General features: G+C 38.9%; 1 protein-coding gene across 2 annotated transcripts in view; it reads right to left on the minus strand.

Moving 5' to 3' along the window:
- Nucleotides 1-539: 539 nt before the first annotated feature.
- TMEM106B (transmembrane protein 106B) overlaps nt 540-16,736 on the minus strand; it is a 39,308-nt gene continuing 23,111 nt past the window's right edge. For both annotated transcript variants that reach the window (XM_075922306.1, XM_006114522.4), the window contains 6 exons: nt 14,002-14,065; nt 11,556-11,715; nt 8,839-8,979; nt 8,703-8,752; nt 7,515-7,568; nt 540-6,396 (listed from right to left, as the gene is read on the minus strand). In XM_075922306.1, coding sequence (XP_075778421.1) covers nt 6,258-6,396; nt 7,515-7,568; nt 8,703-8,752; nt 8,839-8,979; nt 11,556-11,715; nt 14,002-14,065 — 608 coding nt within the window. In that variant the 3' untranslated portion in view covers nt 540-6,257. The remainder of the gene's footprint in view (nt 6,397-7,514; nt 7,569-8,702; nt 8,753-8,838; nt 8,980-11,555; nt 11,716-14,001; nt 14,066-16,736) is intronic.

Raw genomic sequence — 16,736 nt, forward strand, 5'->3', positions numbered from 1 at the left:
GGCCATGCCACACTCACTCAACCCCTCACCCTCCTCTTGCTCACTTACATTAGGCTGGGGAAGGAGGTTGGGGTGTAGAAGGAATGCAGGGTGCTGGCTCTGAGGGTGGTCAGGGCTAGGAAAGGTGCTCAGGGTGCAGGATGGGACATGGGCTGCTGTCGCTGAAAGGGAGGTTAGAGCTGGGGCAGAGATCTCAGGGGGCAGGAGATAGTTTGGGGTGCTGGCTTTGAGAGTCGGATCAGGGCCAGGGAGCAGGAGGGAGGGGAGCGGAAGGGCTGGCTCTGAGAGAAGGATCAGGGCTGGGGCTTAGGATGCAGAAGGGAGTCCAGGGTGCAAAAGAGTGTAGGACAAGGTGCTGGCTCTAAAGGTGGGGAGGTCAGGACTAGGGCAGCCTCATAAAGGTTTGCTGCTAGAGAGCCTGAAATGTATATACAACACTATAACACTTAAGCTATTAGTGTATGAAAGCTCAAGTCACAAGAAAATTCTTTTCTTAGAAAACACAGGATTAAAGTCAGTTATTCAAAAACTACAGGATGTAAGTTTATTTTCAAAAATTAACTTTTAATCATTCTTTCCATGAGTGCACAATTCCTTTTAAAATTCCCACTTTGACGTCCCTTTCAGAATTTTAAATAAAAGTAGTGACAATTTTATAGTCCCCTCAGTTTACTAACATTAAGATAAACTGATGCGTCCTACAAGCATGTCCACATACACTGGCATATGGAAGTTTTATTTACCATGCTTATAAATTGAATGCAAACATATCTGCTACACAATTACAAGGGCAACAGTTACAGTTTCTAAATTACAAAAATAGTTATCACCTATTAGCATCTCTATACATATCTTTAGCAATATGCATTTTTTGTACAATTAACATTAATAGTGGTTATATTGGTGAAAATGATTCATTAAAATAAATTCAAGGACTAGCTAATGAAGTGGCTTAGTATGTAATGTAAAAACTTTAATGCCCAAAAGACAACTACACCAAAAGCATAGGGCTTGTTTCCCATCAATCACCATAACCAAATGTCATTATACTTATTGGTGCACAACCAATACCTAAAGCTGTAACACAGCATTTTAATCCAGTCCTGGGAGTACCTTCTGGTTTAGACAGATGCCAAAAGCAGGAACTTCTCTGTTCTTCACATTTCTTACCAATTAAAAATTGTTCCTCACAGATAATGAGGATCGTGATAATCTTAAGTACATCCATGTCTAAACAGGCCCAAAGAATAGAATTTCATGGCCAGAAGAACGAACTACATTTCCTTACCCTGTCGGCATACCCAATTAAATACATTAGGCCATAAGTATGGCCAAATGCAACAGCGTATGATGTTTTTGTAATACATCTAGTAGTTATCATTCCATGGAGCAAGATAGTTCAAAACTGACCTTAAAAAAAAATCAAAAAATCAATCTAAACAACAAATACTGTTACTTTAGACCTCTGAACACACTAAATTGATATTTTTAATATGCTGAATAAAAAGTCTATAGTTACTCATTTATCCCAACTCATTTCTGATTAATGCAGTTTACAGAAGATAGATTGCCCCTTCTACAAAAGGAATATATCTTGAAGTGTCACCACACAGGTAGCTTTTTGGATTACTTTTTATTTAAGTTATGAAAATGCCAAACAAGGCACTGATTCTGCAAATGTTGCTCATGTAATTAACTCTTGGACATTAACTAGTCCCACAGAAGTTAACGGGAATATACACTTAAACAGGTTCCACTGTCTAGTACCAGGTAGTTAGCAAACAAAACTTACAAAAATTTTTTGGTTATAGACTTCTTACACACGTTTAAGAGTAAGAGTTTTTCATACTATATTTCAGCTTTTAACAATGGCAACTAAAAACTTTTGACTACAACTCAGCATACTGCCTCCAAACACTTCCATTGTTTCACCCTCTCTAAGGATATATTTCAATGAATCAGCTGGCAGTACTAAGTCCATGATGAAAATGTAAAACATCAGTGCTTCAATAGTCTGCACTGGTCACTTTACATTAAAAAAAAAAACAATGTTTTGAATACTATTTAGCAGATTACTCAGAGAATTTCAAGGACAATATGTATCAAAGTCATTATATATGTTACAATAAAGTTGTCAAAGGTAATAGAAATGTTAATATTAAGGTCATGCACACATCAGAAGTGCTTTAAAACTGTCAAGCTATGCTGCATTGCAAATTGTTACAAGAACACTAATCTCCATACTCAATTTTTTAAAATAATTATGCAATTTTCTATCAAGAGTCTCAAGATGAGGAAAAAAGTTAGAAGTGAGGTGAACATCTCAAAGGCGTTTTTCTTCTACAACTGTTAAGTAACAACAAATCATTGGCTATATCTTTCAGAACAAAATTTGCCTTTTGAACTCCTTTACTGTGTATTTAGTGGGTAGATCTCCAGAGTTTGTAGGATACTTTTTTGATAACATCGTATTTTAAATTAAATGGGGTTCAATTTTTCTAGGTAGAAACAGATCAAAATGCATAATATCTTATTGACCTACCATTCTATGCAGTTTACTTCAATATAAATTAAGCATTTAGTTTTTTAAACATTGCATATATTTGATAATCATGTTTTAAATCACGTTTGACAATCATGGGCCACGATTTTAGAAGAGGGGCCACTTCACAAATATCTGAAGTGGCCCTGGGCCGCCCCGGAAAGGGTGAGGCCTTGGGCGGAAAGGGCGGGGTCAGGACACTTCCCTGCTCCCCCACCCACAGACCCTGGTTAGCCTGGGGGTGGGGAAGCATATGAAGTCTTTACCCCCATTTTTCCTCCAAGAGAACTGCCAGTTGTACTGAAAGGCTGGCATTTCCCTCTAGGTGCCTGCATCCCTGGAGGTAGGAGGAAGCTTCGCACACTCCCCGTACTCCCAGATCAATTAGAGCCTAGGAGCAGGGGAGTGTGCAAAGTCTCTCACTCCCTGCCCCCGCCCTGCAAGGGGCACATGGCACTTACCACTGTTCACTTTAAGCACTGCATTCCCCTGGTAGGGCAGGAGACTATGCCCACTCCCCCATCCCCAGACCCTGATTGGCCTGGCGGCGGGGAGCGGCAGAGCATCCACGGGCCAGCACAACCTGCTTGGCAAACTGGATCCAGCCCGCTGAGGCTGTCTTGCCCATCCCTGTTTTAAAAGCACATTTTCTGTTTAATGTCATTAGAGCACATTATTTATTATTTGTGTAACTAGAATGCCTGGGAATCCAGTATTTGATCAGGACTCCTCTTGTTCTATGTGCTTTATAAACACAGAATAAAGAGGCAATCGTTGTCCCTGAGCTTACATCATCTCAGTCATATGGCAACAGTTTCCATTTAGAGTGTAACAGATCTGCTAAAAAATAAAAACTATGAAAATTCAAATGACACACTATACTGAAGATTTTTTTGGGGGGGAGGGAGGAAGGGAGGAGATTACAATTTTTACAATACACATTAACCTCCCCTTCCATCTTATGTTGGGGTTCCAGAATCAATTCCAAGTTAACATTCCAAAGGTGCAAATTAAGCACCTTAATTTAAGTTATATATCCCTCCCCTCAGAGGAGATTTTGTGACCAAATAAATCAGTATTTCAAGGATATGCTTCACTATGGACCCAATTAGCAGTTTTGGGGGTATCTATGAAATGAGGAAGCTTTCTAACTTGAGTTTCTTGTACTATTTCATGCCCTATTTCTCACCCATTCGACCCTACCCACACATTCAGATAGGTCCCCTTTCAGAATCAAGCTCTTAGCTGTTTAATATTCCTATATTCTTGAACCAAAAGTTTCTTAGCTGGACTAGCCTATGGAAAGTAACTAGCTTCACACAAATGTCTATCTACTGACAGCACTATTCATTTTACTCAGGGATCATTGTCTTAAAATAGCTAATACTCAAAGCTTATGTAGAAGTAAAATTACAAAAGAGTTTTGGTCTATTTCAGAGCCCCCAGTTTTGCTCATGGAATGTTTTACACTGTACCATTGGCCGGATCTGGCCTTAAATCTGGCATGGCCAGATTCAGAAAGATTACCATGATCTATGGAGATCCTTCAGTGGCAGAGAGCTCTATCAGCAGCAACTCTTACCACGCTACTCTCTACTGCTGGCACAAGAGTTTGGCCAGAGCCTCTCTATATGCCAGTCAATAGTTAAGAAATCATCTCCCATTAAACTATAGACAGATAGCTGCTCCTCGCAAATTCTGGTACAACTTCCAACATAGCCAATCATCTCAACCCTCCTGAGCTTTGCTATTGTCAGCTATAAGACTGAGCATTTACAACTAAGTATTTATGTGTAAATGCACCAGGTTATATTAAGTGCAGTATACTGTTTTTTATTCCGTTTATTCATCATTTTTCAAGTTTACCAACCTAGTACTGAAAATATTTTAAGAATCCAAAAAGTAACTTGATTTTGTAATGCCAGCATAGTGTCTTCTGGTTCTATTAGTGTCAACTGGCCAGCACAATTTACAAGATTATGATGATTTAGAGTCCAATAATGTAAAGGGATATAAACAGGCACAACTTTATACCCATGCGGAACTTTTTTTTTTTAATTGTGAAGTTTAATTTTATACTACAAAAATATGTGAGAGGAAAAAAAATGCATTTTCAAATTTTCAGACTGTTGCTTAACTGAAAAGTTACCTTTAGGATATAATACTATTTTCAATGAACTGGATACTTATTTCTAATATCCTATGTTGGAAAAATATGGAAGCACTAAAGCTGTTTAAAAATACTGTTCATTTCAATTTAATAATCTAACCACTAAATAACACAGTATACAATCTGTAATTATCCAATTGAGAACTAAATTAGGATTCTTTTAGCTAAAGCTCAAGCTTTTTTAATTCTAGTAAAAGAACAAAAGTGTTTTAAAGACATTAAATATACCCAAAAAAACAGATTTTAAGATTTACTCTAAATTAAATTATGCTCCTCACAAGGTGAAACGTATAAATACCCATTTCCAGGGCCAATTATACCTGGCCTTCAGTGACATGGAAAACGTTTATACTCAGGATTATTTTGTTTTGTGATGAGAAAGAAGCCATATTTGAGTTATTCTAGTTTGGTGTTTGTATAGGCACTTGCATTTCCAAATCTCATAATTTGAAGTGTGAGAGTTCAAGAGCATTTGTGCAACAACTGCTTAGTCAGTCCATACAGACATTAACACTGACAAGTTGTTTAGGTACACATTCAAAGCGATTATGATTAATTATATTTTTAATTTACACCTTGCTCTTCAAAAGATATATCTAGTCTTGCTACGCACACAATATTTAAGTGATTTTTGTGAAATCTTGAAAGTGACACACTTGTAACTCCAAACTACAAAATAAAGGAATAACAACTTTACACAATTTGTATCTTTCATAATCCAATAGGGACTTTAACATTTTTCTTTAACTCATGAATTTTGCAAAGCAGTACATTTTTGTTATATACACAATTCATTTTTTAAAAATATGAATAGTGAACATTTTCTTAGCTTCCCATCCCATGGTAGAGGCAGGGAGGAGGTAGAAACAAACGACGAACAGTAGCCAACCTGACAGGAGATCCAGAATTCCACATTCAAGGAGAACAAAAACTTTCATTCAAGTCAGTAAGAGTTTTGTTTATGTTTAAGGAGTGAAAAAAATAATCAAGAAGTTAACCTGTAACGGAAATATATCTAAACCAGAATTCCAATATAAAGGAAGCCATATTGCCATAAATTTACTAATTTAGCCTCAACGACTAGTTACCACATATATAGACATATCCAGACAGTCTATAGGAAACTGGTGACTTAAATAGAAGCCTTGATCTGTAGTACTGTGTCACAAATTCAGTTCTCATTACTTATCTTTCAGTTCATATAGTTTTTCCCTCTCTCACAAGTGTTCCTTAGAGATACTGTTTCATCTTTATGGCTAAATATATGCACATTTTAAAACTCTTGTACTGTAGGGGATAATCCAAGTTCTCTCTCAAAATTTAAGATGCTTTTTTCCTAGAAGAGAAAGGGCTATATACATTTTGCATGGTTTCTCTCCCCCTGTCCCCCTCAGATTATATAATAAATGAGCAGACTTTCAGGTTTTTTACTTTACACACACAATGCTTCAAATAGCAGCAAATCTGATCAATAGTTCTACTAAAATGAAATCTGGCAGCAACAACTACCATATTTTTCTTTCCGCATCATCCATTCTGCCACTTTTATTGTGGAGGTTGAAGTACATTTAGATATTCTGACTGGCCCAGTTGATAAGTCGTGTTTCCACCACAGTCTACATACTGGTATCTCTCCTGGGATATTTGTTCAGAGTGGCCAAAGTAAGAGGTCGTCACTGTCACTCTTAAATACAGACAAAAAGAAAAGAGATGTTTGGTTTGTAAGGACTATAGAAAAAAATTGTGAGATGATTAGTATTTTTAATCAGATAAAAATTGCTTAATTTATATAAAATGTTTTAAATACACATTTTCTTCAAACATTTTATTTTACATTAGTAGCTAGCTAAGTTTAATTAAAGTTAATATTGTACTACATACACAGAGCTACCATTATATAGGTCTATTCTATACTTGGAGATGATGGTGAAACCAATGAAGTGGTATTCATTTACTCCAGTTGACGGTCTGATCCCTTAAAACACACTCCTAGCGTATCCTGTTGAGTTTTAAAAATAGTCATGGACTGGATTAAGTGTTAAGATGAACTGTAAAAGTCCAAACTTCGTTCTATTTTTTATCTGTGTACAAAAGCAAGGTAAAAATTGATATCCACACCACACCAAATATTCAACACCTCTAGTCTTCACACCCACGACAAACTGGCAGTGAGCCTGCAACAATGTATACAGGTGAAGAAGAGGAAAGAGATAGGTAAGAGATAGGGATGTGACTGGTTAACCGGTTAAATGGTAAGCTTCACCCTTAGCAGGTTCCGGTTAACCAGTGGGGACAGGAGCAGTTCCCCCTTTAATTAGTTAACTGATTAAACATTACTTGTAACTAGTTAACCAATTAGGTGGGATTTTACATCACTAGTAAGGGACAATTTCAGGCTTAAAGTGAAACTTTTATAACTATAAAAATACTATAATCCTGTCAGTAAGTGAACAATTCATTTTAAGAGCTTTCTTAAAAATTAATTTATCAGAAAAAGGTCTCCAATCACAGAGCAGATATACCACTGGAATTGGCTATGCAAGTTTCTTCACACTTCCAGGCTCCGTATTAAGGCAAGATCACATTTAAACTGCAAATAACTTCTTAAAAGCTGAAGCATGCAAAGAAGAGATTTAATAAACCATAAAGCCATTATTACCACATTATAAATTAAAACGTTTATTCATTTTATATAGGATATATTTCCCCCACATTAAAGAACACTGTATATGAAAATATTCAAATGCACTACATGACTTCGCTAGTTACTTTTATACACAAATACTACGGATCCATACTTACTGCATCATGACTACTATGTTATGCACTTTAATAGATGACAAGGTACAGTAATCGCTGAAACAACAAAACCAGAATTAGACTAATCAAGTGGTAAAATGTAACTAGCTAAAACACAAAACTAAATATATATTTTAATTGACAGGCTATTTATGTCCTACTTCATCTTTAACTATAAAATATTTTAGTTAAAAGTTGCTGCAAATAGAGCATATTGGCATCTTCTCTACACACAAATCCCTTTAAGTTTACATGCAAAAAGTCATTTTATCTAAATGTAAAAAAATTGTCTGTTAATTGCTTCTTTTTAAAGTGAGTCAAGGGAAAGATTAGTTGTAGACTTGACATTCAAAGGGCTTTGTAACCAGGTGATAGTAGGGCTTTGCAACCAAGAATGCAATTGAAATCTCAAGATATCAGCAGAAAAAACACAACAGAAAAGCCTCAATACATAAGGCTACATTTACACTATAGCTTAAGTCAACGTAAATTATGACGCTCAGGGATATGAATAAGCCACTTGCCTAAGCTCCATACGTTACACTGACAAAAGCTTTGGTGTGGATAGATGTTGGTGGGAGACAGCAGTCAACTAATTAAATACAAAAAGCTCATCTGAAAGACATTCATGGACAGAAGATTCTTCATATTATGGTAGCAAAAATGAGAGAATTAAGTTTTACCAAGTTACAAAATTCAACTGAAATTTCAACTCAAACCACATTATTTGAAATTATAAATGTACAAAAGCATCTAAATAATGTGTCTCCTCAATTGCAATCACACTGGTTACATTATACATCCATAGACATAGCCATAGTCCAAATAGGATAAATAAGGGATATAATCCCTCGTTTTGCCTATAAATCAACTTCTAGCTAAACAATATTTCAGTATTGGAGGAGGTTATTGTATATCAGTACATTAAAAGAATTCTTACACCTGTCTCTGAAGCATTTGATACTGAATAATGCTAAAGACAGGAAACTGAAGTAAATGAACCAAAGATCTGATCTAGCACAGCAACACTCATAGTCCGACATAACATTCACAAAAAGCAATATTTGCTTTCCTACTGTATAAATTCAGTTCTTTCTATTCCAAATATAGTATAACAGTGTGGTAAACAGTTTTTAGTGGGCACTATTAGTATAATACTGTACACACATATTTTAAAAGCCAAACACTTACAACATGTAGCTCATTTCATCTTGAATGACTGTGGGCACCATGTAATCAATCTGGGGAAAAAACCACAATAAGTCAGTGTAATGATAAGAAACACAACATAAAATACAGTTCATTTAAAAAGCATATCCACACTTACCTGCTTCATATCCAGTGGCCCAATTTTGGTAATATTGTTTAGCCTTGCCTTTCCAATAACTGTTTTTGAAAACTGAACTTGAGCTGTAATGTTTGCCACTTCAACAGAATAATAATTATTGTTTGTTATATTTAGAGTGTTCTGAAGAAGAAGAAAAAAGAGAATTTTAGAAGTGCTCATCATGAGTTTCTTGGAAAATAACCATTTTGTGATTAGAAGACATTAAGGCATCTCCTGTCAAAGTGGTATAGCTGTATAAGCTATCTTTTGCTTTATCTCTTTCGCTACACATATTTTTCAAAACTGTTTTTCAAATGTGGCTACCACGGCTGCATATAGCCACCAGGGACTTTTCTTGCAGCCACAGACTCCTGAGCTGTGACTGAAGGGGAGCAAGTGACAAAACAGCAGGCCCTCCCTGTTACTCCTGGATGCACCATCTTGGTGCTGGTTGCTTGGGCTGCCAGCAGGGGCTGGCCCCTGCTAACCTCGTCCTGACTTCAGAGACACCTCAGGCACAGTGCTGGAGAAGGCAGTTGAGGAGTTCCACATCTTCCTAGGGTGGTGGGGCCCAGTCTTTGGGCTTCAGCCCTGTGTGGGGGGCATCAAGGTGTTGGGATCCAGCTCTGAGGCAGCAGGCCCTGGAATCTAGCCACAGGGCTTCAGGCTCCAGCTCCTCCTCTAGCAACCCCCCCATCCCATCTCTCCTAATTCTTGTTGCCTCCCCGACTCCCATCCAGCAATGAATTTGTCCCCAGGCTTGCCAGGGCTGAGTACGTGTGCTGTGATAAGTGATGTGTTCATTTGTTAATATCACTTATCACACCACAGACTTACTAACAAACAAATAAATTACAATTAGTTGGACATGTATATGTGCATGGTTATTTATTTTTCCTAAAACTAATAAATATTTTAGGAAAAATATGAAAGTGGTCCCCCAGCAGGAACTGATTATAGCAGGGGTGGGCAATACATTTTTTTTTTTACCGGGGCAACTTCAGAAATGTTTGAAGTGGCCCCGGGGTTGCACCAGAAGGGGCGGGGCCTCAAGCAGAAAGCTTTCCTGCTTTCCCACCCACAGACCATGATTGGTCTGGAGGTGAGGGAGCGCCTTTGTCCCCTCCCCGAGATTCCCTCTGGGCACCTGTGCCCCTGACAGCAGAAAGAGACTTTGTGCACTCCCCCTTCTGTCCCCAGGCCAATCAGGGCTTGGGGGCAGGGGAGCACGCGAAGTCTCATTCCACCCTGCCAGGAGTGCAATGCGCTTCTAAGCGCCACACACTCCTCACAGGGCAGGGGCAGGGTGGAGAAAACTTCACATGCTCCACCCGCCCTCAGGCCAATTAGGACTTGGGGACGGGGAGCATGTGAAGTCTCCTCCTGCCCTGCCAGGAGACTGCGCTGCATATGTGCTTCTCCCTGCCCCCAGGCTCGGGGTGGGGGAGCAGAAGGGGCCTCCACAGGCTGGATCAACCCACTGGATCATAGGGATGTTAGTAGGTAACCACTAACTAGTAGCTAACCCTAACCATTGCCTTTACCAGTGATGGTTAACCAGTACCTGGGGAGCAACCCTACTGCGTCCCAGCATGGGGCTGCTAGTCTGGGAGCCAGCAGCTCCATGTGGGGATGGAAGTGACAGACCCATGTGGAAGTGGCACCTGTCTGCATTTAACCAGTTAAGTTTAACATTTAACCAGTTAATTAACTAAACAGTATTTTACATCCCTACTCTGAGGTCACCAAAAATATTTGTCCTGAGAACTAACAGGTTAAAACATGTTTTAAAACACTAGACAGCATCTGGTGGAGACAGAGACAGTGGTGTTTTCACAAATGGTAGTTAATATTTTTACTAAATTTCATTACTTTTAGGCTAAACAAGGTCTTAGAAGGTAAATGTGAGTGTTGTAAAAGTATGCCAATTTTCTTCCCACAATATTTGTCAGCTTATTCATTAATGCATGCAGTAAAAGAAAATTCACTCCTGTTCAATACAATGAATAACTGGGTTTTCATAAATAATTCAAACTTCATGAAGAATAGAGATAAAGGAAAACTGGAACTACTTCACCTGTTCACAGGAGAACATACATCTGCATATACTACATGTGGAAGTTTTAGCAATTGTATTCAGAGTGGCCCCTCTCTCAGCCTCCCTCCAGCATGCTGCCATCTGTGCACCAAATTATTTCCCTGTTCACCATTTTATCCAATTCAGAATGCTGGTATTGAACACTTACAATACTCACACATTTTAGAAGGCTGCATTTCAAAAAATGCAATCACCCTGTACACGATATTTAGTAGATTACAGGTACAGATCTATAGAAGGCATATCTTTCTTAAGAGTAGACTCAGAATCCAGGGTACACCTTCCCCAAGCAGTTTCTACCTCTAAGTCATGCTGCAAGACCTCTACCCCAAAGGTCCAGACCAGATGGAAGTTTGACAGTAGATTCCCAGGGTGGCAGCCCATGCTCATACAAACAGGGAGGGAATCTGACCATTCAAACAGTTCTCACTGTCTTTATAATCAACATAAAATGCAGATAAACACTGTCAGAATGCTTATAAATAAAAGATACACATCATGTGCATGGTAAATTCTATATAGTAAAGCATTTTTATTTTGAACCATGCATTGTGTTTTATAGGGAGACAATTTACACAAATACACTGTCCACTTTATCAATAGTCACAGAATGCCTTACCGTAATATTTAGATATATTATGCGCCTACTTGTTTCATAACTGACATATACTGACTTCACTCCAATGTATTCAACATCGATGGAACGAGGAAATAAGAAGAATACAGCCAGTCCAGAAAGGAGTAAACACACAATTACAGAAGCCGTCACATAAAGCTTTCTGCAAAAACAAAAAATGTTAATTTAATTATATAACTGACCAAAGTAATTTGTTATAAAATTCAAACCACTTCTTTCCTATATTTTCTTCATAAGTATATGAGCATTCCTCCATAAAATCAAGATATTTAATCCGCTTTGTTTCAACCTTTCACTTTAACTCCTTAAATTCCATTTTAACTGAGAATAATTAAACTGTATATTATGTTTAAGAAAAAATCTTGGAACATAGGTTTACCTTGCTTTCAAGCAGAGTTCAAATATGTAAGCAAGCAATGTAACGTAGTATATACATGGATGCTCTGATGTAAAGTTTATAAAGAAATTTTGGTGTTAAGTATATTTAAGAAAAAGACCCATGATCCAAAAATATTCTTAATTTGAAGTAGAACTCAGAACAAGCAAATCAAATTCTGAAATACTGTCATATATGAAAATGAGGCTCTCATATGCCCTGCAAAGCATCTGGTCTTCCAGGAGAAATATTTAATACTAAATCTAAATAGTACTGCCACTAGTTTGCTTACATTTCTGTTTAACTAAACATTGTGAGTTTTGGTTTCCTGGAAAAAAGAGCAAGGCATATGAAATAAAGCTTTGTAATACTGCAGATTTGTTCCAAGCTTGGACAACAAAAAGTTTCTTTAGAATCTACTTACCATTGTTCCATATCTAGACGATTCCTAATCGCACCACATAATCTTTAAGTGCTCACAAATTTTAAATTGTAAAATGTGAGAATTTTTACATCCCCATAAAAATGGTATCTTGTCATAGTTCAATATTATAAAATAAGGTCTACTGGAGGAGTAAGACTGTGTCTGTCACAGAAGTCACAGATTCTGTGACTTTGTGACCTCTGCAAAGGGTAGTGCAGCCAGCCCCTGAGACATCTGCACTGGCTTCAGTTAACACAGTCTTGGGACACCTCAGCCTCTCCTTACCCAAGCTGCTGCTGCTGATGGGGGTTGGAAGGGGCTCAGGGCTGGGGCAGTGCTTACCTCAGGGGGCTCCACAGATGCAGCCAGTATGTCCCTACAATTACCAAGGGGATGAGGTCAGGAGAGTCTGCACACTGATCCTGCCTGCAGGCACAAGCCTCATAGTTCCCAGTGGCTGTATTTCCTGGACAATGGGAGCTGCAGAGCAGGTGCTCATGGCAGGAGCAGCCATGGAGCTCCCTAGCCTTCTATCCCCATAGGAGCTGCAGAGACATGCTAGCTTTATCCAAAGCTGCGCAGAGCCAGGTAGGGAGCCTGCCAACATTGCCACTCCCAAGCACCCATAGTCCCCAGCTCAAGTTTTAGTTAGTGTATATACATAAGTCATGAACAGGCAGAAATTTCTATTTACTGCCTATGATCTAGCTATGATTTTTACTAAAAATACCTGGGACTAAAACATAGCCTTAAATGTGAGCAAATAAAAAAATCTATGGCTTCAGTAAAATACATTAGGTGCCGGAAATCAGAAAATGGAGCTAGTTTAGCAGAGAGATGACAATCTTATAATAAAGAACTATAAAAATGTATTTATCTGCTAACGTTTCAAGTACATGTTAACAATTGCTATTATTGCTAACATCACATTGTTGCCAAATTAAGTATTGCGGAATTTCTAAAGTCTGCTAGACATGAAAGCAAAAAGTCTATTATAGAAAAATCTAAACCCTATTGATCACCATCAAAAATATATCATAAAATCACTGAGGTTTGACCAATTTAATATATGGGAAGATCTAGTAAGTTTAATAGACACAACAACAACAACAACAAGACTACATCATAATGACACTGATGACCAAGAAATATTCCAAAGAAATATACAACAGCAGCTGCTTTATTTAATCACAGGGGACCAAATGCACAGCTGATTCAGATGTGACAGTGAAGTTGGGTCTACCTATGTCAAATTAATTTGGCCTTTTGTCTACATATTAGAGTAAAGGGTATTGAATTCTCAAGCAATATACAGCCAGAGTCTTCTAAAATATTTATCATTCCACATAAGTACCAAAATATATTGTACTGCACAATGTTAAAAAACACCTTATTAGAAAATAGATGTGCTACCCTGCACCTCTGTTGTCAATGTTTTGAGAGTTGGCGGTAGTTCTGTATAAACCATGGTTTGGGACTATTGTTTGCAGATAATGAGCCTAAGAAAAGACTGCTCAGTGACTTTACTTATCTTTCTTCTTTAGAGAAAAACATCTAAGTTAAACAAAATGTATCAGCAAAAGAAAAAACTAATCACTTCACACATTCATATTCTTACTGTAACTTACGTTCTTCTTGGCCTCAGCCTCTGATCACTGTATGGAATCAGTGCCACAAGCTGGTTTTCCTGACCTACAAATATACAAGAACAATCTTCAGAAATCTCTTTATGTGGGCTTATTTATTTTTTAAGCAAAAAGAGTTCAAGCAGCATTTTCCAGCACAATTTAATAGCACCTAACGCTGGATTTTGTTTTTAATAAAAAGACACCACAATTAAAATAACATTTTGGAAAGTGTACTTCGGTATGGAATAGAGATGTGAATGGGTAACTATTTAACCTAAGGATTAACCGGTTAAATCAGGGGTGGAGAACCTCCGGCCCACAGGCTGTATGCACTTCATCAGAGTTAGCTGCTGGTGGGCTGCAAAATTGTTTGTTTACTGAGTGCCTCCAGGCACAAAGTCCTACAGTTCCCAGCTGGCTTGGTTCAACATTCCCAGCCAATGAGAGCTATGGGAAGCAGTGATCTGGCCTGCAGGGTCCCCACTCTGGGTTAAATGATTAACCAAGATTTTACATCCTTTTTATGAAACATCTCTTCCTAGACTGTACATTCTTTTAATTCTATGTAACAGAACAATGTGTTGGTACATTAAGGGACATATGCATTTATCCCAAAAGAAAGGTTAAAAAGCAATTTTTGACATTTTTCTCTCTGGAAGACAATTATTTGTACTGTATTAGCCAGCAAAAGCACCATAGAACCATGGCCCCCATTATGCCTGATGCTGTATGAACACATATGGTACATCTACACAGCAGAGATACTTCAAGATACCCCAAGATATCCCGAAATAGCAGACCCGATATTTCACCGTCCCTGTAAACCTTGTCGCACGAGTGTTAAGGGATATCTTGAAATAGCATGTTATTTCGAAATAGAACTTGAAATAAGCTACACAATTTGCATAGTGCAAATTATGTAACTTATTTTGAGTTTCAGGTGCTGTGTAGATGCACCCATAGAAATACACAGTCCTTGTGCAAAGAATTTCCAACCTAACCAATTTCTAATCTCTATTCCTTTCTTACGAGTCAACAATAGAATATTGTAAGCACTTTGGAGCAAAAAAGAGTTTTTAATGTACCATGCAAAACTAGGATGCATAGGAAGTAAATAATAATCAATGAGTGAGAATTAATTTCAACAGCATGGCAGTAAATGAAGAAGGAACATCACTAATACTAAAAGTAGGGTTGTCAAGCAATTAAAAATTGTTATAGTGATTAATCGCGCACACTGCCCCTTTGACATGCTGCCACAGCGTTTCAAACAGGCAGTGCTGCAGAAGCCCGGAATCATCTGGAGTCCTGAGCTGACCCCAGGATCAGTGAAGTTTCCCTTTTGAAATGCTGCAGTGGTGATACAAAGGGGCAGCACCACAGGTGCCTGGGATCAGCTGGAGTCCCCAGCTGACCCCAGCTCCGTGCACCTCACTGACCCTTGGAAACACCAGACTGGCACTACAAAGGGGCAGTGTAACGCGGAGCCCGGGATCAGCTGGAAACTGCAGCTGATCCTTGTTGGAGGCAAAGGAGGAGCAAGAGGAGAGTTAAAATGGTGGTTGTTCTTTCTCACCTGTTAATGTTATTTGGTTCCCTAAACTGTTGGAAGTGTTGTCTGTTAACCCCCTATCCCTTCCCTAAGTGAATGCAGAAGAATGTCTGAGGTAAACAGCAGGAGTAAACAACAATGCACACGGCCCCCAGCAGGGAGTGCACATGGCCCCAAGAGGTCCAGACTCAGAGGCTGCATGTGGCTGATCCTAAAAGGAGAGAGGGACAGAGACACAGTGGTTGTTGACCATCAAGTGGAGCCTCCCAGAACACCCTCTGCTCGGATCGCCTGGCCAGCGGACCAGCTTAGGAGTCAACTTGGGAAGATCAAATAATATGAACTGCCTTCTGCTCGCCTTATCATCCTGCCTGGGACTGTAAGTGTGGTTGAGTGCATGAGTGAGATTCCCCTCCCTTCCCAGTTTTAGTTGAATAAACAAACCCTTTACACTCCTATGTGGTGATCCCCTCTCCTTAGTGTTTAAAGCAGTTGCAATCCACATCCCCTTGCAACAATCCTGGGCTCTGTGTTGCGCTGCCCCCTCTGAAGCGCCGCCCTAGTGCCTCAAAGGGGCAGCACATTAGGAGCCTGGTATCAACTGCAATGCCCAGTTGATCCCTGGCTCTGTGTTGTACTGCCTCCTTGAAGCGCCACTGCAGTGCTTCAAAGGATCAGCGCATTAGGAGCCAGGGATCAGCTGGGGACTCCAGCTGATCCCCGGCTCCTAATTGCCTGCCCCTTTGAAGTATCGAACCAGTGCTCCAAAGGGGCAGCGCAGCATTACCACCTGCGATTAACGCATTACAAAAATTAATGTGTTAATCCTGCCTTGCGATAATTGCAGGCATTAGCGCAGATCAACTGACAGTCCTAATCAAAACTAAGTTTAAAATAGCAAAAGAACTAATGTTACTTAGGTAACATTACCTGGGTTACTTGGGTAACTTTATGTCAGGACCAAGAATTTTGCACACACTAATTAATTTTGCTCACACTCAGATGCAAAGAACACATGAAAGTTTACCAACACATTCTCTATGAAGTACAGGTTGAACCTCTCTAGTCTAGCACTTCCTGGTCCGGTAACATCCATGGTCCGGCATGATTTTAGTTATTTAGAGGCTGACTTATCATGAGCATGGTCAAGTTCCCCATGGTCCAATCAAGTTTGTTTACAACA

The sequence above is a fragment of the Pelodiscus sinensis genome, chromosome 2, assembly GCF_049634645.1.
Source record: "Pelodiscus sinensis isolate JC-2024 chromosome 2, ASM4963464v1, whole genome shotgun sequence".
Classification (NCBI taxonomy): Eukaryota; Metazoa; Chordata; order Testudines; family Trionychidae; genus Pelodiscus; species Pelodiscus sinensis.